Source organism: Lichenostomus cassidix, chromosome Z (assembly GCF_008360975.1).
Source record: "Lichenostomus cassidix isolate B80296 chromosome Z, HeHo_3.0, whole genome shotgun sequence".
NCBI classification, from domain to species: domain Eukaryota; kingdom Metazoa; phylum Chordata; class Aves; order Passeriformes; family Meliphagidae; genus Lichenostomus; species Lichenostomus cassidix.
Window position 1 is genome coordinate 36169076 of NC_139511.1, and position 21702 is coordinate 36190777.

At 40.9% G+C, this 21702-nt stretch overlaps 2 protein-coding genes and 1 long non-coding RNA gene across 12 annotated transcripts in view; 2 read left to right on the forward strand and 1 right to left on the reverse strand.

The window, feature by feature from the left end:
- The first annotated feature begins 4122 nt into the window (after nucleotides 1-4122).
- Nucleotides 4123-8792, forward strand: PRXL2C (peroxiredoxin like 2C). Of its 2 annotated transcripts, none has more exons than XM_085042197.1 (6): nucleotides 4123-4427; nucleotides 4893-4976; nucleotides 6505-6558; nucleotides 6995-7100; nucleotides 7342-7473; nucleotides 8104-8792. In XM_085042197.1, exons 1-6 carry the CDS (start codon nucleotides 4245-4247, stop codon nucleotides 8229-8231), a joined length of 687 nt encoding a protein of 228 aa, XP_084898323.1. In that variant the 5' UTR covers nucleotides 4123-4244; the 3' UTR covers nucleotides 8232-8792. The 2 variants fall into 2 exon arrangements, with proteins under 2 accessions (XP_084898323.1, XP_084898325.1); XM_085042199.1 differs by having other exon boundaries at nucleotides 4126-4427; nucleotides 4908-4976.
- Nucleotides 8793-9941: 1149 nt separating this feature from the next.
- LOC146424703 (uncharacterized) lies at nucleotides 9942-11108 on the reverse strand. The gene is made up of 2 exons (XR_014846727.1): nucleotides 10261-11108; nucleotides 9942-10128 (listed from the first exon to the last, which is right to left on the reverse strand). It is a non-coding gene; the product is annotated as an uncharacterized LOC146424703 (long non-coding RNA).
- Nucleotides 11109-11509: 401 nt separating this feature from the next.
- CDC14B (cell division cycle 14B) overlaps nucleotides 11510-21702 on the forward strand; it is a 45322-nt gene continuing 35129 nt past the window's right edge. For 4 of the 9 annotated variants that reach the window (XM_085042451.1, XM_085042447.1, XM_085042452.1 and 1 more), the window contains exons 1-3: nucleotides 11516-11872; nucleotides 19652-19745; nucleotides 20623-20698. In XM_085042451.1, coding sequence (XP_084898577.1) covers nucleotides 11713-11872; nucleotides 19652-19745; nucleotides 20623-20698 — 330 coding nt within the window. In that variant the 5' untranslated portion in view covers nucleotides 11516-11712. Of the gene's footprint in view, nucleotides 11873-19651; nucleotides 19746-20622; nucleotides 20699-21702 lie in introns of all 9 variants that reach the window. The other 5 variants (XM_085042445.1, XM_085042444.1, XM_085042453.1 and 2 more) reach the window with 5 other exon arrangements.

Consider the following 21702-nt stretch of genomic DNA (forward strand, 5'->3'; position numbering starts at 1 on the left):
CAGTATCTGAAGTTTTCAAGAAAGTTCTTGTTTGCCTTGCCAGACATCAGTGCAAGTCTTAAATAAGGCTTAATTTGGCTTGAACACTCCATGAGATCACCTCCGCTTTTCTTCACATTCTTTATTTTTTAATCCTCTCATCTGGTTTACACTAATGATAATTAGCTTACTTTCTAAGAGCCTTATTACTAACAAGATACAAGACAATTCTGTTTGGCCAGTTTGGATTGTAGCATAGGTTTTATTTGCTTTTTGACCATGTCTCATCTATTTAAGTAGTAATTTGCTTCCTCTTAATTCTTTTTAAAAAGTTTAAAACCAGTGGCACTTAGAGTAAATAAACAGCATCTTCACACATAATTTACTATTCTTTACATATAGATGGTCATCTGTTTCTCATTTGCAGCACAAAGAGTACATAGCTGCAAAACAGAAATAGATCAAATTCAGAGAGTTCTTACTAAATGCATTAAAATTCCTCTTTATGCCTTGAGGCTACATTAAAAAAATGTAAGTATTTCACTTAATATTGTTAATTTGTTGCGTAGCAAAGTTTGCACTACTGCTCTCTGTGTAGAGTTTTCATTTCAGAACTACATACATCAGACATAACAGGAGAAATATTTTCTCTCTGTACATCATTATAATCCCTGAAGTATTAGAGTAGATTGTCAATTACATTTCTATTATCTGTGTTGTGAAACAACAGTTACTCAATATGAAACACACACTGATATTCTGATACTGCAGCCAGATTTATGAAGCCCTTAGTCTGGTAAATCATCTTGAATAATTTTTAAAGGGAGCCAAAAAGCAAAACTTAAGCAAGCTTTGAAACAGTGCTTCCCCCTCAGGAAAAAAAACCAAACAAATAACCTCTACTCAACAAACAAAAACAGAGAAACACAAACAAAACCAAACCAAACCAAACAAAAATACACACAAACCCAACAAACAAAAAAAACAAAACACAAACTAGAACCCAAAACTAACGAGAAGAAACATCGGGATGAGAACACACACCAGGTAGCAAAAATAGATATAAACCCAGCATTTGCAAAATTACTTTCAAGGCTGCAAATTACTGTCCTTGCTGGTCAGAAAAATCAGTCCATGACACTATGTAAAGCATATCCCCAGAATATGGTGACACTAAGGGAACAATGAAAGGCAGACATAAAGGAAAAAGCCTCTTATCATAGAGTCATAAAATAGTTTGGGTTGGAAGGCACCTTAAAAATCATCTAGTTCAGCCCCTCTGCCATGGGTAGGGAACCTTCCACTGCACTAGGTTGCTCCAAGCCCATTCAACCTGGCCTTGAACACTGTCAGGGACAGGGAGTCCACAGCTTCTCTGGGCTTCTCCCACCACCCTCACAGAGAAGAATCTGTTTTATCTACAGGACAGTACACATTTTTACTCCTTTTTAATTACAACAACAGTTTAAGAACAACTCATTCTTAGCTGGTGTTTAGCATGATGTTTTTCCCTAGAATTGTAAACACTAATTTATTTTTTGCTGATAAGCAATAACCATGTTATCTCTAGCTAAACAATGCTAGATTAACAAGAACAAATACCCTTGTGCTAAATAAACAGTACATAATGTAGTAAATTGGTAATAACATGTTGCTTTACAAATAAACACCATATACTAGTCAGTGTTTATGGTATTGATAAGGCCACACTTCTCTAGTCAAATATTTTGTTCAGCTCCTGTAAATAAAGGAATTAAGGTTGTATAATTACAGCTGGTATTTGGTTTCACTAGTCAATACAGAACAAATAAATTAACTGCCATCTTTGTGTAATTATTGCTCTCCTTCTTGAAATGGTAGGAATGTGAATTTCTTATCCACAGTACCCAATCCTTGATTAATTAAATATTAGCTAAATTTCTCTCTACAACTGTAAATTGCACTGCAGTGAAGACAGTGACTTGCATCTTGAATCACAATAATGTAAATGCACTGATTGATTCTATTCAAGACAATGAAAAATACATCACTGTGACAAATGTGTTTTTTTAAGTTATCCATATTTCTGTATTTGTGAGCTATAAAGAAAAGAAGGGAAGTGAAAGAAGAGGAAGTTTCCCCATTCCCAGCACACACTGAAGAATTATGTGGTTTTAGTATACCGCACACTTTGACAGTTAGTACTGTCCAAAGTATCAGCAGATATGGATTCTTTCTTCCCATCTACGTCAGTGAAACTTATGCCTGTATTTTTATTAAGCATATATCAATGAAAGACTTTAAGCTTCAGCTTTCAAAACGTGATTGCTAATTTTGAGAGTTTCCTCCTTCAGAGAACATGTCAGAGTACAACCGCCTTCACTTCTGTTCTTTCTCTGTAAAACTGGGGTGGGGGTGACAACAATTTGTATTTGTATTCTAGCAACACTTAAGATTTTCCACAAAAAGCTAGAAACATGCTGTTTGAGGGGCCTTAGACATTGCTTTGGCAAATATCCTCAGAACAAAGTTGCTATTCCTCACTTGTATACTGCTGAAACCAGCTGTTAAGGATGTGCTTCTTCAGCTAGTCTAAGAAGGCCAAACAACATAAATAGAGCAAAGACTGCAGGCAGTCTTCACTGGCTTAGTAGGAATAACTATCACCTCTCCCAGACAGACAGAGGGCCTTTCTTGGGCTCTTAAGGAGATTTCATTTCAAATCAAGAGAGAGCAAGCTCTCTGGATGCACAAGATCAGCTGTGTGCCGATTGAGCCAGGGCATTGTTGTCTGAGTTTGTGACACCACACTGCCCAATTCTTTTCATCAGCAGTCTCATCCCTATGTGTGCTCCCACTCAGAGGCTGCAGCAGCCAATCCCCTGCAGTGATATGACTGCCTCTTCTGATTTCCAGCTGCAGTGGCAAAGGCCCTGGTCCAAGCTCGACTGATATCACTGTGCCCGTGAGCCCTGCCTAATGCTACCCGGTTTTACTGCAGGCATAACACAACGAGGTTATGGCCTAGACACTTCAGCTTCGAGATGAAAACCAAAGCCTGTCAAAAGTCATCAGTCCTCTCCTTTGCTATGTCCTGCAGTAGTCAGGGGTAGGCAGCACATTCCCATCAGAAATGCTGAGGGAGCTGCAGAGCACTGCTGCACAGCCCACTGTGTGGTTTGTGAACTGCCAGTGGAAGAAATATGTTGGACAGCGTGCTGGCAACTGAACAAGGAAGCCTGATGAAAATAACAGTGGGAAATACTGCCCAAGTTCTTTCAGAATTATTGAATCACTTATGTTGGAAAAGACCTTTAAAATCATTGGGTACAACCGCATCTAGCAGAATTTTAAACTTCACAATTTTCAGACTTTCTTTACTAATCTTTACTAATTTGAATTCATCACACTTTTAATCAAAGTCCTTGTGAGGACATACTGAACTGCAGGACTCAGCTTGTTCTATGTGCTCACTCTGGGTAACATAAAAGCAGCAGCCTTAACCCAAAGCACAAGGGATGTAAGTTTGAATAACATTAACATATAGACCCTGGGGCAGTTTGCCAGGAGAAACTTCAGAATTAATATAATCAGAGAGTTTCACAAAGCAGAATAACTTCTGGAAATCCACCCAATCCTATTCTCTGTGACACTTCTTTTTCTCTGCCCACTATGAAAAGTATCCTCACGCTGGAAAGCTTTCAGATGACACAACAATCTCAAAGATTACAACGCTCTTAAACAACCTAGTGTTTTTTTTAAGAACGGTTCCCTCATTTCTGCGTGCACTTGAGCATCTTCTGCAATTCAACTGTCCCAGTACTGTAAAGTTCTGCATTTGCATGAACAGGAAACCCGGGTTTGGCGTGTTTTTTGTCTGACAGAGCAGCTCGACAGCTCCTCGAGAGCAGTTTTGTGTCTCGCTCACGGCCCTGTGCCGTGCTGCGGCCTGCCACAAAGCGAACGCCGACCTCGAGGCCGTATGGCCATGTCACTGCTCCTGCCTGCACACCATTCCTGGCAGGCTCCGTGTGACTCTCCTATGTTTCCCGGGCACAAACCCCACCCCGGCTGTGGCCGACGGGTGCGCAGCGGTTTCGGCCGCGGATGTCTCGCTCTCTCCATCCGAAGGCCCCAGCTCCCCCAGGGCCGCGGCGCGGCTGCCCGGGGTCACTCCCACCACGGGAACGAGCCGCTCCGCTCCATCCCGGCCCCGTCGCTTCCTCGCCGTCGCGCAACGCCCCGCGCCTTTCCGCCGCAGCTCCGCCTTTCCTTTCGGCGCTCCCATGGCCGGGCCGCCGGCGCCCCCGGTCACGCAGCAGGTCGGGCGGGCGCGGGGCTGCGGGCGGCGGCCGGAGCAGGACGAGCTGCGGGAGGCCGCCCGCTGCACGGTGCTGGACGCGGACGGCAGGAGCGTCCCCTTCCAGGCCCTGTACGGGGAGCAGAAAGCGATCGTGGTGTTCGTGCGGGTGAGGAGGGGCCGTGGCGGGGCCCAGCCCGGCTCCCGGCGGGCTGCGGGAGGACGGGGCTGCGGGGCTCAGCACGGGCTGGGCGGGAGCGGAGGGGGAGCAGAGCACAAAGGAGATCAGTGCTGCTCCTGAGACCCCTTGCTCTTTGGTAAAGTGATACGCTATTTACCAGAAAGGAAATACTTCTTCAGCCGGGTGTTTAGGGAAACAAGTATCGTGTTCCTTGATTTCCCAGCTGTCGAGCCAGCTATCACATTCCTAAAATATCTAGAGATAAAAATACTTGCAAGGCCGCAGGCCCAGTGTTCTTGTTCGGGCTTGGAACCAGTACCCCAATCCAAATTTGGTGGCCACAAAAAAACAGAATCATTCCCATTCCTTGCCCCTGATCACCTCTAAAGTGGTGTGTGCCCGAAGTCTGCTGCTTCATTGCTATGCAATAATATCTGTTTCTGACACGTTCAGTTGGCTGTGTTGCAGAATTTTTTGTGCTACACTTGTAAGGAGTATGTAGAAGATCTGGCAAAAGTCCCCAAGGCATTTTTACAAGTAAGTACTATGCCCTTAATATGTTTGTGGGGTCACTGCAATCAAGCAATGTTGTTACGTCCAGCTACAGGCTTATGTAAGGCTTCTAGGAATAAAAGAAATGGCTCAGAAGAAGCACTTTCATTGTTTGCTACAATAGCAATAATGAATCTGCCTAGGAGACACAGGAGAGGATTTATGGCACTACATGCTCTGTTGCAGCAGCATTATTTTTCCCTGCCCTATTAGCTTGGTGCTCTTTTTACTGCTGTGTTCTGAACAGTTAGACAACATCTGACAGGCATTTCTTTTGGTATTAGTAATGCCCTGGACAGCTGTCTTCTGACTGCTAACTATCACCCTTTCCATTATGCTAGTAGGGCAAACTGATGGTTGTGCACAGAACAAGATCAGAAAATTGATCTGGATTAAAAATAGTATCTTTTTGTGTGGTTATTTGTAAGCTGCATTTGTAGTGTGTCCTGTTCTCCAGGCAGCTGCACAAACAGGAATGACATAGTGACAGAAAGGAGAGGTAGAGTGGGCAGAGGTTGCTATCAACACACAGTTGTTGGGTGGTAGGAGACACCAGTGAAGACAATAATCTCCTGCTAAATGTGGAAGGTCAATCTGTCTCTTCTAGACTGCTGATTGAAATTCTGTCATACGTTATTCCCAACAGCAGCATAGCCAATGACAGAGACTCAGGTCATTGCTGACAGCATTTAAGTCCATCTGAGATGGACTAGGAACCTGAGGACAAAAAGGGGCAATTTCTTTGTCACCTTCCCTTCTCAGGACAGATATTTCTAAACTGTTTGATCAGTGTTGCTCAAAAGGACATTTTCTTAATTTGGTTCCTCAAATAAATGTATATAGAGAATAAAAAATGTCCACACTTTTCTTAGTGCCGGTATTATGTTTTTAGGAGGGTTTCTTCTCATAAAAAGTAAAATGATTTTATAAGGGAAATTACTCTATATGATAAGGGCAAGTATTACACCCTAATAAAACAACCTTATATTTATTAACTGTTTTTACTGATATCTAAATGAACTTCCGTTTTGGCCTCTGTTTTACACTCAGGCCTAATGTTGCACCTGCAAAAGACAGCAGTGTGTGTGAATGTAAGTTATGCCTATTAATGAGTGTTCATATATGTAAATTACAGATGTTTCGGCACCATCATTTGCATGCTGCTTCTTCAGATGTCGATACGACTGAGTGAAAAATTTGAGCTTCCAAAATCATAGCATGTTACAATCAATTGAAAAGACAGTGATACTAATACTACAGGAAACTCGGCATTTACACACCTGTAATTTAAAAGTTATCTTTCAAAATAATTTTTCATTTAATAAATTAATGTAGCTGCTAACTGCGGGTGCTGTACAAAAGTGCAATCCCCAAACATGTAAATGATGTTCACTTCAAATAATTTTAGCTCAGTGCACTTCAATCACTACGTCAGAACACCAGATTCTGTTAATGCTTTGAAGTCATGTAGAAACACCCAGTTCCTCTTTACATCTTCAGTGTTCTGTTCTAGGAATCGAATGTGAGGCTTGTAGTTATTGGACAGTCATCTTATCATCACATCAAGGTAAATAAAGTAGTCATTAAATACAGTGTATCCTCCATTTTGTCTTAATTGAGGGATTTGTTCTGCATGAAAAGGTGGTCTTTTGCAATGGCAGAAAAACAGGATAGTATTAATGAGGAAATTCTAAAAGTAATACAGGAGTAAAGCAAATAATTAAAACTTTCAGTTTAAAAACCACCAGGGCTTAGTAAGGAAACATGTTTGCTTGATTTCACTGGAAGGTTTGTTTTAATAGGAGCTTTGAGGCTAAAAATTTTTCCTGTTTAATTTAACATAATTAACAAATACGTGGTTTTCAAAGAAGAGGGAGGGAGGAAGGGGGAGCTGGCAGGGTGTCGGTGTTTTTTCTGTTGTCAGTAGACCCTAACTAGTTACTGCCTTAATCTTACAAATGTTACTTTTTTTTTCTCTGTCTGTGTATGCATATATTTTGCAGCCCTTTTGCAGTTTAACTGGGTATACACATGAAATGTATGTAGATCCACAAAGGGAAATCTATAAAATACTTGGCATGAAAAGAGGTGAAGGTACTAAAGTATCAGGTAAGCATAATTTTCTAATTTAGACTTGCATAAACAGAACAAAAATGCTCTGATAAAATAGTATGATTGCAATGTAAAAAGAGAAAATGAGTTGCCCACCAGACTGTCTCTTGTAGGCTGTATTTTGTAATATAATGCTGGTAATCAGGAATCTCTAAACTATTCATAGCAGTGGTTAAATGTTGTTATTCTTGTATACTGTTATATTTCTAGATAACAAGTGTTTTATGGTTTTGTTTAGTCCGGAGCCCTCATGTGAAATCCAACACATTTCTGGGAAGCATTAGGAGTATATGGAGAGCAATGAGTGGCCCAGCTTTTGATTTTCAAGGAGACCCTGCTCAGCAGGGAGGAGCTTTGATTATAGGCCCAGGTGAGCTTCTTTGTTTTGTGTGAAAATTGCAACTGTCTCCCTCAGCTGTTTGCTGCCATCTCACCTGCTGTCCCTGTGAGTCCCAAGGAGACAGTCTTGTGCTGAACTCTGTGATTCCTGTCACATGAAGGAACCTGCAAAGTTTTATTGGGTAGTCCAGTCTCCCACAGAGGTGGCACAAAGCTGATCACAGTCCTGCAGAAATTGATTGGAGTGCTGATGGAACAACTGTCTCAAAGTCTGGAGGGCTTTCTTGACATTGTGGTATTTACCTACAGTCTGCTTTCACATTTGATTTGAGGCATTTAATGTGGATTTAGTAGAGGAGTAGAGCATAAGGGGGGAATTGCAACATGACAGTCATCAAATTATTAAGACAGTCATCACATTATTAGGAAACATCATGCAACAGCAGATTTAAACTAGTTAGGTGCCTCAATGTTCCTTGCTTCTTTAACATAATAAAAAACCCTTTTGTCATTGTTTAAAATACAGTATATTGTGCAGTTTACAGAGCTAGTACACATTTGTACAAGAACTGTTAGGTAGTCAGAATGCTGCTTCAATTCACTTACATCTTTGAATAAATAAATAAGTTATTCAATAATTTACATGTTATTCTCATTCCAGGCAATGAACTTCATTTTTTGCACCTTGATAAAAACAGGCTGGATCATGTTCCCATTAATACAGTTTTGCAGCTGGCAGGAGTTAAAACAGTGAATTTCTCAAACAAGCCCCAGATTATTGACATATGACACTGATAAAATATATACCTTTTTTCTTCATTTGTGCTCTACAAGAATAATTCTCCAGTGAATTCCAACAAGCATCAGTTCTGTTGTGTCTTTGTGGGACATCTGAAACCTTATGTGGAAAATCAGAGCACGGAATAAACTACCTGACACTAGAGATGGACACAAAAGTGCTATTTACATTGAGTACAAGATAGTGAAAACTAAAATATGACTGAGAGTTTTTGCAAAAATCTTGGACCTTATTATTGCCTCATCTAACAACCTTGCTGTTGTAATATTTTAAAAATCACTGATAAAGGTGCACTAGACTAAAAAACAGGGTTTTGCTCAGGAAGAACTTGGGATTCTTGCCTTCAGCAGATCAACACTAGCTTTCAATGCAACACTTCTCAGCACTGTTTTAAAGCTTTCAGCACTGTATGACAATTTTGTATTGAAATATCCCTTGAAATGACACCATTTTGAACATCTGCACTTAATTTATGCCTACTTTTGCATCTGGCACTGGCAGAAATTATGAAATACATTTCTCAATGTCAAATAAATATTTTAAATACATCATTCATTATCTGCAGGTTTTTTGTGTGATACAAAAACATGGGTCTGTAAGACCAGAGATAGGTGTGTCTTAAATTTGTATCTGATCAGATTATCACTTTTGGAGTAAGCCAAATTATTTGTTTTCCTATGACGATTTGCAGCAAAATGTTCTCCCTTTGTATGTATGTACTTTCAGAGTAAGAGGTCTCTGAGTAAATTGTCCTTAGTTATTTCTGTCTTAGACAACTGAAGTAAGCATAACAGCATTCTGGTTTACAGTTCTGGCATATTTCGTATTATCCATTTATCTACTAATGTTTATGTTCAGCATCTATTGCTTTCGTTAAAGTAGATGTGCCCTGTTTCATCCAGGAGACACTTCTTTTTGGCAATTTGAAAAAAAAAAAAAAACTGTCCAAGATTTATGGAGGAGTGTATCCTTCTCTGCAGTCTCTGATCTTTGACCTTCACTGTAAAATGCTACCATACATACATGTCTCAACTGCAAATCTTCTCCCCTTCTAAGCTTTAATGCTATTGTAAAACGGCATTTTATGAAGAGGCTTTTCCCTGTATCCATTAAAGGCACTGGCATGCCCAGAGCAAGTTCTGGAAAGCTTTACGCCATTAAGAGCATGTGAAATTAAAGGCACTGTTCCTTGATGAAAAATAAAAAGCTTGCTTAAGAAACATAACAACACTGAACAATGTGATTCTATTAAAGACACATGCCTTAGCAACTTATTCATTACACCCCTATTCTGGTATGATGTGTTTAGAAGCAGGATCTTTTTAATGAAAAAATACTGTTGTCAGTTCGCTGCTTTGACTACACAGCACTCAGCACAGGGCTAAAGGTAGTCATGTGCAGACTGAACCAGCGTGATTTCAGGGCTGGCCAGATGCTTCCTTAAACTTGGCATAACAGACTGGGACAGGCAGCTGAGGCTCACAGGGGAGTGAAGTCTGCTCTTCATGAACCACTGCCCCTACATTCACAAAGAAGGAGCTGCCTACTCCCTCCAGCACTCCCCCACCTCAGTGATGTTTTTCAGTATGCCAGAAACTCTGGAACATATCTGCCTCTCTGCCTCTGTGTTAGTTAAACAACCGCCAAAAGCAGGCTGGAAAACTGGTCATATGTTTGTAAAACAAAGACAACGCAGAAAAGTTATTTTCAGAGAGAATGAATGATCAGTTCTCAGTTTATTTGTAGTGCTTCCACTCTGCTTCATTCACCTGATAATCACAGCCAAGGACACTGACTGTTGTTCCACTTTTTTTCACAGTTTCTGTTGTTCTCGGTGCTTTTGATTTTAAAGGAAATGTTATAGCTGCCTTCCTGCTTGTTTTGCCTCTAGTAGAATTAAAACAATATAGAATGGTAATATATCTGTTGCTCCTAATAAATACATTTAACAAAACTAACTGTAGTTAGAAGAACTATGAACTATTAAAAGGGATTAGAATGTATTAAGCTGTAGCTTACAGCTCTTTAGATTGAAGTCATCCACCCTCGCTATTCAATACTGATAGGAACCATACCACAGCCTCTGTGTTATCCCAGCAAAATCACTTCTTTAGATAAAGACTCACAAACTGCAGACAAACAAGAGGGAGGAAGAAAAAGGAGGATTCAGCAAAAGAGCTGAAGAGTCCTAATCACAGCATCAGCCCTGCCTTTTGCATCTGGCCACAGCTTCACAGAGTTTGCTGGTGCCCTGCAAGACAATGACTCCCACATTTGTAACAAATTGGAAAAACGATGGCCACATTCATGCTTGGGAGAGTTCATTTCCGAAGTGTCAGAAGAAGTTTAGGTTTTTGGTGTGATTTAGAAAAGATATTAAAAAAAAAAAAAGTTATGCAGTGAAAAGTGGCAATTACTAGGTTTCCAATAGGTTTCCCTCCATGAATACGCCTATTCAGCGGATGGTAACAATTCTTCCTCAAGGGCTTTCATCCTGGCCAATTAGACAGAGGTGGGAAGGGAGTGGTTTTCCTAAATTGTTTTAACTACAATTTTGATTTATTGCTACAGTTATTTAAAATATCTGAGTGTTTTAAAGTATCACTGTGTCTACGAGGCAGCAGCAAAGCCAGTGCTTTTAACTTTCCAGTTAAATCCATTTAATGTTGAGACCAGGAGACTGCAGGTACCGGACTGGTTTCACGTGGCCTTTACAAAGTGTCACGTCCTCGGGTCCCTCTTTTGGCACACGTTACGAGGGGCACCGGCAAGATGCGGCGCCGCGAGACACGGCAGGGAAGCTGCTCGGTGCCCGAGGCGGCGGCGGGAGCCCTGGCCCTCCGCGGCCGCTCGCCCCGATCCCCATCCCGATCCCGATCCCCATCCCGATCCCGATCCCCATCCCGACCCCGATCCCCATCCCGATCCCCATCCCGACCCCGATCTCCATCCCGATCCCGACCCCGATCCCCATCCCGATCCCGATCCCGATCCCGATCCCCATCCCAATCCCAATCCCGGTTCCCATCCCGATCCCGACCCCGATCCCCATCCCGATACCGATCCCCATCCCGATCCCGATCCCCATCCCCATCCCGGAGCAGCGGCGCCACGTCAGCAGCGCGGGCCTGGCGCGCGCCCCGACAGGGGCCGGCCGGGGGGAGAGGGGCGGGGGGAAGGGGCGGTGCGCGCCCCGCCGAGCTCCCCGGCCCACCTGTTACCGCTATGACGTCACCCCCCCCGCCGCTCCACGCCGGTGACGCCACACCGCGCGCCCCAATCAGGGCGGCCGTTGCGGGCGCGGCGGGCGCTCGGGCGGGCGGGGGGCGAAGGTGCGGCCGGAGGGGGCGGTGTCCGCGGGGACGCGTCAGCCGCCGCCGCCCTCGCCGCCGAGGGGTCCCTTCCCTGCCTACCTGCGGCCGCCCGGTCCCCGCGGGATGAGGGGATCGTAGCAGCGCGGCCGCCTCCGCCATGAAGCGGAAGAGCTGGGCCGAGGCGCGGCGCCGCACAGCGCCGGCGCCACCCGCGCTGAAGAGGACGCGGGGCCCGACGCTGCGGGCGGCGACGGGCGAGGCGGAGCGGCGGCGGCAGCTGCCCGCCGCCCGCCCGGAGACGTGCCTGAAGATCTCGGGTGAGGGGGCTGTGCCTGCGGCGTGAGGGACGGGGGTGTCCCGGTGTCCCGTCGCGCCCCGTCCCGCCGGCGGTGGGCGCCGCGCCGGCTCCGAGTGGGAGGCGCGGTCGGGGGGCAGGAAAACTTCCCGTCGGCGCGATTCCCGGCGGGAGCCCCGGGCGCTCGGCAGCGCTGCCGTCCGGGCGGTGGGGTGGTCAGTCCCCGAGCCTGGAGTTGTGGTGTGTCACTCAGCGAGCTGTTGTTGAGAGCCGCACCGCTCGTCCGGCGGGATCGCTCGTCCTGCCGATGTCCCAGCAGAGAGCCCGAGCCGTACCGAGCAGCGATTGCCTCGTGCTGGCGTTTTCTGCCTGCGGGAGGGAGTAAACGGAAAACAACGTTAAACACGTTTCTGTCCGTTCAACACGTTGTGGGGTGGGGAAAAGCTAACATATTTCTCCACGTATTTGGGGCATATATATATATTTGTGTTTCTCCTGATGCCGTAATACCGTGCTTGCTGGCTCATGGGTAAAATAATTGTCAGACGTCTCTCCTCTTCTTGACACGCGAGTGCCAACAGCTTGTGCAGGCAGGTTTGTTCTGTGCCTTCCCTCCTTTTCGTGACTCCAGGCTCCGAGCCACGCTTTGTTTTGGCACAGGAATCTGCCTCTTTTAAGAAGCCTGTTGGATCACAGCCAGAAAATTCTGTTTCGGTTTGAGTTCCCCAGCTAAAAGACGACCTTGAGTTTAGTTCGCCCAAAGGCAACAACAAAAACTACTTTTTAAGTCATGTGTCACAATCTCAGAATGGTAGTGTATTTACAGCTTCTCATAAAAAGCAAGAAATAAAGCTCCCGGCACATATCTGTGAAAGGCATGGGAAATAACTGTGGACAGAGCAAACAGAAATATACAGAGCAAACATGGAGAAAAGGCACCAATGTACCTTTTATTTTTGTGCCAAAAACCAGGGTTCCTTAAATCAACTAGTATGTCTCCTAGATAGCGGTATGTTTAGAAAAGCGTAAGATTTTGTTTTGAAAATTGGTCATAGCAACGTAGAAAGAATGTAAACTCCCAGAGCTTACCAGATTCTTCTTTTTAAAAAGCTTCAATACTGTCATGGAGTAAAATCCTAAATATTCCAGCCAAAAATACAGCATTTTAAGACTAGTCTACAGAGACAAACATAATGGTGTACTTATCTACAAAACTCTAAAGCTCCAATAACTCTATATGTGTATTTTTTCTATAGCAGCAACCATTAACAGAGGACATGATGACAGTACAATTTTAAGGTCAAGTGTGGAAACCCCTCATGTGACAGATCATGACTTTTTGCTATCAAAGTAATATCACTTCCTGGATTATCACGCAGCCTTGTCCAGCTCACATCTCCAGCAAGCAGACCTGTCTAACCATTTTCATGAAGCAGTTGCTTGGATCTGATAATGTGTGTCTGACATCAACAGATCCATTTAATTACTGTATTTTCTCCTTCAAAGAAATGTTCATTTAAATTCAGTAGGGCACCTACGCTTTGACCTGTGTTTTTTCAGTGGGATTTCACCTTTTCAGCAGTACCTAGTATGGTAAATTTTATTAAAGTGCACTAGATTATTATATTTAACAATACTTCATTTTGTCTTGATCTCGCTGTGCACATGGCTGCTGTTTATTGTCTAATTTTTAATTCTAATTTTCGGTATAGTCTAATTTTTAGTTAGCTTCTATGTCATATTTGTGTTTTTAAAGAGAAATCTTAAAAGAATAAACTAACAGGCTTGCCTTTTTATTCAGATGTTTTTAAGTTATGTCAAGGTTTGAAAAGTCAGTTCTATCTTCTCATAATGCAGTTATGAGATGTTAATTAATACTTGTGGACTGGAGACAAATTAAAGCATAAGGTCTTATTCTTAAAAATGGACATACTGGTAAATATTTGTACCACTGCAACACCTGAGAGATCCGCTTAGAGAAACAGTGCCAGACTTATTAGGAACATTGCAGGCTACCCTGATTTTCTTCTTTGCAAAAGACAGAAGCAGAACATAAACCCAAATTGCTGTAAAGATTTATAGATCTTTTCTTGTGTGATGTTACATTCATAAACAGGAAAGTTTCAGATCCATTCCAGGAATTTTATACCCAAAATACTCACTGTAATTATTTCTTTATTTTGTAATTAATTGTATGGGTCAGCCATATGTCAGAATAACTATTAATCAGAACTGTGTAAATATTTTTGTTTACTATTAAGACTAGTTCAGGAAAGCTATCCTTTAAAAAAATTGTTTATTTTAGTCTGTTAAGCTGTATGGTAATCTTTATCATTTTCTCTTTGTCAACTAGTGCGTGAGGCTTGCTGGTATGAATTCAATTTGCTGGAACTGAATGCATTTCTTCTGTTTATTAGAAGCATATTCCCATATCCTTCTGATCTCTGGAAGAAGTAATTTATACGATCTAAATAAAATGTAGCAATGCTCTGTGAGATGCTTGAAAGCAGTTCATTTCCTTTCCTTGGCTGCTTTTCTTTCTCATTGCTCTGATTTTATAAATAACATTTTAAAGAAGAGGTGGAATTAAAATGCATAAACCTCAGTTAAAAAGTGTGGGTTTCTCTCTCACCTATTTTAAGTAGTTAATTCTAAAATGAAATAACCACAATAGGTATGCATGGAATTAAATTATAAGTGATATAATGTCATGGGTCATTTCTTGACATTTGATTGTTTTTCCTGCTGAATGTATATCCAGTTTGTTTACAGTACAGAACTAACATCTTAAAGGAAGCTCTAAGCTGCAGTGTACATACATATTTTTTTTTTCTTCATTGAGAATAATTTTGCTTACACTGTCACTTGGACTTGATAATGAAATACTCATTTAATGAATTCATTGATAAGTGGGTTGTTTTTTGGTTTTGTGTAGCTGTGTGGGTTTTTTTTCCAAACCATTGAGTTGTCGTTTTCCAGTAGTGCTGGCTTGTCATTATAAACTTTGTGTACCCCGTAGAAAACTATTTTTCTAGAATGCTAAGGACACTTCTATGTCTTAGCCTAATCATTATGAGTACCATTAGGCTTCCAATACTTTGACTATCAGCACTTTCAATTAGTTTTATTATGCCACTATCTCGGTACAAAAACTGTGTTTATTCTTTTATCAATATGACCTCACTTACTTGTGAGTCTTTCCCAAAGTTAAGATTTTAAATACGTGTTTAATGCTTTTAGTGTCTAATCCAGCATTGAAAGTGCATGAACATATGTAGTATTATATGTCAGTCAAGGGTGGCAGAGTGGAAGCACTCTATGTAAGTGAAGTGTTGATCGGTATTGACATGGCACTGAAAATAATGCTTTCATACTTTATTGTTTAAAAAAAAAAGTTTCTGTACCTTTTTAGTGTGCTTTCATTTTCTTTTTCGGAGTCCAAGCTGTTATACTAATTGCCAACTCTATCATTAGCTAAATTTCAAATACTCTAGTGATGACTAAATGAATCTTTTCAAGGATAGAAAGACTAAAAAGAAAATCTTAAGCATTTTTTTTTTTAATTTTTTTTTGTCTTGGCATTGCAACAGAATTTGCCTTTAATGTTTTCTTATGTCTTTCAAATATTTTGAAGTTTCTTAAGTCAAATGCAACAAAATTCTGTATACCAACTCTGAATGTATAAATACACTCCTCTTTCAATACTGAATAACTCTTTGGCTGCATTCCTGGTGATTAAAAACAGACTAACACTGGGTTTTGTTGTACAGTCAGTCTCTTGAGTTTCTCATTTAAGGCATCTATTTAACAATAGAACTGTAGAATTTCTGTTTGTATGAAATAATGTTTGCTGATCATATGCAGACTTGTCCTGCCAGTAGCGCCTGTTTACTATTTAGTTATTAGTTAAAGTTATGGAAACATTTAGGTTGTAAGAAACCTTTAACATTTCCAAGTCCAACTGTAATTCTTGAATTACTGAAATTTCTTTCTTGAAGGCCAGTGCAATACAGCCTGAGAGACGTCTAGCTTATTGAGAGTAATGGGAAGGAGATTATTTTTTCATCTCTAAATTCACGTTAACGTGATCTTGAAGTGGTAGCTCTCAATTTTCTATACATCTGTTTCCACAGAACACTGTGGCTCTGATAAACAAACGAAGTGCTTTTCCTTCTGTATACATACTGCAGTCAGCTTGGATAGTCTTGTTTGTGCTAGCTTTAGTCTCACTGGTTCAGGTACCAGTAGTAACACGGCTGTGGTAGCCTATGCTTCAGTCAGAGGTGTGTAGTAGGCTCATTTAGTTGTACATTGGATGCTTACTCAAATTAATTGCCTGCAGTGACATCTGTGCTTATGTATTTTAACTGTTTTGTTATATAAGGCTGACAAAATTAAGTGTATTTGAAGTATATCTTAACATGCTGCAGCCATATCTCCTAACTGCAGTGCATATGCAGCCTGTAAGGCAGTGAGCCCTGCTCTGTCGTTCTTCTGAGAGATGATTAGAAAGGTCTGCTCTAGTTTGATAGTTTTAGGATGATTTTTTATCAGAAATTTGCAGGAATTAGGAAGTGCTGAAGTGCACTATATGTAAATAAAATACTGAAAAGCTAAAATTAGCAAAGGAAACATGAAGATAATGAAAGGGAAGCCTTCCTCCTGGCAGTCCAAACCTTTGTGGAGTCATAGTGAAATCAAATCATCAGTGCTTGAGTGTATTTTATGTATAAAGCCTCAATCCTGCAATCAGATCCTTAATGAAGGAATTCTCCTTTGTCTTAATTTCTGTTTAAAAAATCAACACACTAATCCTTGACTAAATAGAACTTGGAATGTGTTTGGAAAAAAACAGATAAAAACTGACATGGTGAGTAATACAGTATTTGTCAGATGCTGGACTGGTAAGTTTGTAGAAAGGTAAATACACTTACGGGAAATTTCTTCATTCTAAAATCTCCACATAGAAACATGTTAAAAAGATGGAGCCTGCTATTTACATAACAGGGAGTAATTGTTAGCAGTGCACAGGAATGGACAGCTTGTTAGGATATTGACATTTGACACACACTGCTCTTATTGTGGAGTACTTCTGTAAATTCATTAAACTTAAGTTTCTTTCAGGGGTTTTAAGAGTAGCAACAATGAACACAATCCAGAGATACCAGAGCAGACCCTACTCCAGTTGCAATTCAAAGGGCACATACATGCTGCTTGCTCAAGATAGGAATTCTTATTTTTGCTGAATGGTTTTGCAAGATGAAGAATTTTAGTAGAAGGTGGAGCACTGAGAATGCAAGTGGTTCTGTTACTCCAAATCCTGTTTAGGCACAAAATGCTAGATTGTTTTAGTTCTTTTACATGTGCAAATTATATTTATTTTCATTTTTGTCCTCCTTTTGTATTTGAAGATTTTGGATTGCTTTTTGCAAAGTGCTTTTGTATTTTCAAAAGTGATGTAAAGTTTCTGTGACGAAGCTGGAGTGCCAGAAGGTAGTGTGTCAGTTTGAGTACTACAGCAATTCTGCCCAGACTTTGATGCAGTTATATTTTCTGTACAGTGAAGAGGGAAAGCTCAGTCTAGTCAATAATTAGACTGGCACTTAAGGACAGATGCCATGGCGAGAAAAATTTTGGCTGCATATTCCTGTTAACCCCCAGCAGTCTGCTTCAGTGAGCTAACTCAGATTTTGCTTGTAAGGAACCTGGTGGCAGCTAGCCATTAAATCAGTTTAGTACTGGTGTGAAATTATAGCTTGGGGCTGCAGTGACATCTGTTTAATCTATGCAATGCCAGTTTAAACACAGTCTCTAGATATCACATCCTCTCAGTTCTCCTTTCTGCTTCCTCCTTTGCCCTTAGTTCTCCCGCACACACGTTAGCTCTCATTCTCAGAGCAGAGGGAAGTAAGTCAGCAAAGCAGCTTTTTACCTTTTCCTCTTTTCTTTTTCCTTTCCTTTTCCTTTTTTTTTGCCTTATTTTTCCTATTTTTTTTCCTTTTTTTTTCTTTTTTAATATTCCCTAGGGATACCTCTTACAGTTTCTAATTCATACAGACCCACTGTAACACAGCTCAGCAATTAGCACAGTGGTGGGGAGAGATGCAAGAGGGTTGTGGGAAGCTGGGACTCCCTCCACTCTAAAGTCCACCCCCAGGACTGCCTTTCTATGAAGCAGTTTTCGCCATAGCATATTGTGCACCCAGCTGGAATATCAGTGCTTCTCCACACATGATTCACTTCATGGGCCAGTTTAGTAATTTCTTAAAAATGCATGTATTACTCTAAGATTTATCCTTTGGATGGTTTTCAAGGAATGATTTGGTAAATGCTGGGAGGTACAGCATATAATACGCTCGCCATCTAGTACTGCAGCTGCTGTGCTTACAAGATGAGACTATTAGAAATTAAGGAAATGGGGTGCCTTGGTTCTGATAGAGAGTAAGAAGGAGGTGCCTGACTTGCTTAGGAGGTACTATACATCCCAATGGTTGCACCTGATCTGTAAATGTTTAAGCCAAACCATTCACATCAGGCTGATGTTCTACTGAAATAAGCATTTAGAAAATGTGCACTTTTTGGCAGGCTTGCCTGTCTTCATCCTTTGAGATACAGGTATAGGTAGGTGAGCTCTGAGCATGTTGAAATACAGATATGGTAACTCCTTTCATGGCATACTTTGACATGTATTTTCAAGGTACAAGTAATGATTTCTAAGTGGTGGTCATGGATGATGTTGTTTTGAAGCTTAAAGTGAATTTTTTTCCCCCTAATGTCTAAAATCTGACCTACAGGTTTCTGTCATCACAAATCGTGTTTTGAAATAATACATGCAGGTGATCTGTTTTGATACTTAATATCTCTGTTCTAGGGAACTAATTTGAAAAAAAAAAAAAAAGAAGCTTTCCTTTTAGGTCTGAATTTTAATCCAAATATTTTATGATTATATTTTTTCAGCAGGAGGAGAAGAAATATTGCAGTAGTGCTGCAAGCCTCAATTTTTATTGACCAATTACCGCAAGCGCAGCAATTTATAGCAGGAGCACAGTCAGTGTTTAAAGTTCACTGGGGCTTCAGCTTCCCTGGCCATAAAAGTAATTTATATCTATGTGAATACCGCTGGTATTTTTTAACCCTCAGCCTAACAAAGGAAGCCAGGGCAAGTACAAGCTGCTGCCTCCTGCCTGCAGGCACACAGGCTTTGAAGGGGCAGCTGGGGTGGGGATGGGAATTCAGATGGAGATGTCTAGGTGGTGGGTTGTCTGGTGCTCTCATGGCCAGCATGTTGCATCCCTCCTGAGTCTCTCACCTGCAGGCTTTAATTGCATGGCACTACTGTCAAAAACATGTCATTACAGAAGGAATTGTTTTGGTGTGAGTGTGCTTCATCATTTAGTTTTACATAGGTGCTCAGAGGTGCAGAGGGCTTTGTGATTTACGTTGGGCAGGTGGGGTGTGTGCATTGGTATTTGGAGTGCAACCACCTGCCAAAGGAGGTCTCTGCTGTGTGTGTGGGTGCAAGTCAAGCTCCTGCTATTTTGCAAAGTCGTCAGACAAAGAACACTTTGGGAAAGAGCACTGAAGAGCTGTGGATTATGGGAGCGCTGCTGAGCAAAGAGCCTCAATCTTTGTGTGCCTTGTTTGTTTAACACTGGAGAAATAATAATACCTAATTTAATACTTAGAAGAAGATTTTCTTTAATCTAAACCATTTAAAGTTTTCCTATTGACAGGTAAGAATTCAGACTTTCAGTAGGAAAGCATGATGTTTATAAAAGCCTCCAATTTTCTTACATTTCAGATCGCCTTTATTTTGCAATTCTCTGCCAAAAACCAAAGAGTGGTGCTGCAAATACACATTATTTCTGCATAGATGATGAACTTGTGTATGAGAAGTAAGTACTGACTTAGTTTTCTTTTTTTTTTTACAGAAATAAATTAGTCAGAACAAGTCAGTGAGGAACCAGTCTCATTGGAGAATTAATTACAAGTTTGGTCTTCTCAGATTTATGTGCCTTGATGATTTACAGGCCTTAGAATGGCTTCTTGCTTTCCCATCAGGATTTCTTAAAAACATTTTCCAAGTAGAAGTTTTCATTGCACCCATTCCTGTTAGAAGACACAGGAATATGGTGCAGCCATTTCGATTTAGAAGTGCACATTGAACTGCCAGACTAAAGGGAGTGTCCTTGGTTGCTCATGTTTTAAGTGCAATGTCTGAACTTCCTAGAATCAGAGAAAAAAAATTGCAAAGCCAATTCAAGATTTTATGAGCTGACAATGGATATATTATTTTCCCTGTAGTGAACAGTGTTTGCCTTTTACATGATGTGGAATGCTGCTAATTCTTCAAATGGTTTTGATCAAGGGCATGCTTGCTGTTTTTTAACATACAAATCAATCTTTATTCTCTGTGTACCCTTTTCTCTAGCACTATGAATTGCCTCCTTTTAAAGTAAAGCTTATGAGCTGCTCTTAAAATAGTTTGAAAACTTTTGTCACGGAGTAATACAGTAGTGAGAAAAAGTTCTTAAAACCAGGGGTATTGGTTTTGAATGGTGCTGTGTGGAAAACAAAGAAAAATGTTTTAGTCCATGTTTAAAGATGACAAAACTTTTCCTCCAGCAAAACTGTATGTATGTAAGATGGTGTGCTTTTTATTAGAATGGTGTATGTGTATCACTTATATATTATTACTCCTTGCTTTGTGCATCTTGTTAAAAAAATACATTTACAGGGGTCATGTGGAATTTTTCCCCTTTCTTCTAACAGCTTCTATGCTGACTTTGGACCACTCAATCTGGCAATGGTCTACAGATACTGCTGCAAGCTAAATAAGAAATTAAAGGTAATGCTTGGGGGTTTTATTCAAAAGCCAATATTAGTGGCTTTTTGAAAAACAAAACCAAATGGACTGCAATTTCTTTTCTTTTTGTTGTTACTGTTCAGGTGCTTTCCTGTTTTCCTAATCCAGCTGAGTTCTGAATTTGAATGCTAGATTTTATCAAGGTGAATGTAGGGAGGAGGATGATCAGGAGGGAAAACCCATTTACCTTTAAGAACCAGAAGATGCACAACTGTGGCAGTAGCTATTGTTAAGCTTCTATAAGATCAGTTGCTAAATGAATACAGACCCCTTTATATAAAAAGCTTCTTTCCTGGTATTCAGTTTTATGGGCAATCTGCCAATATTGAGTGAGCTCGAGGGTGCACTGCCATGTTTTTATTTGAAATGTTTTTTTGTTTGACTTGGTCTTCTCTTCTGATGCTGACATTCTTCAGGATTAAACCACATTTGATCTTTAGTAACAATGATAGCATTGGCCTGAAGGAGGCTGCTGTGGTCATACTGCAGATTATTTTGTTTTACAGTAGTTCAATAATTTTTGGGATCAGGTTCTTGATAGAACATATTGTCTTTAAAATGGATTTCTTAAATTAATTAACATTACTTACTACAAGTTAGTTGACTTGTAGTAGATATTGGATTATAAAATCTGTTTGGCAGATAAAAAAGCTTACTTTCATTAATGTCGATCACAGTTTGCCTCTTCAAAACTACTTAGATCTCTAAACTGCCACTGAACTGTGAAAAGTGGGAAATACACAGCAAGTTGTAGACTAAGAGTGTGTTCCTTTTCTTTTCCTTCCTTGATGTCTGTCACAGATAATAGTTTGCATAATTCAGACTAGCATTATTTTTTAGGTTGGAGGAGCAATTGGCACCCATGGGTATGATGTTGCTGCTCTGTTCTTACTGGAGCACTTGCAGAATTATCTCTGGCTAAGCCTGAGATAAATCTCTTTAGTGGTCCAGGCTGGGAGGTAGTAAACTCCCACCTGGGTAACTGT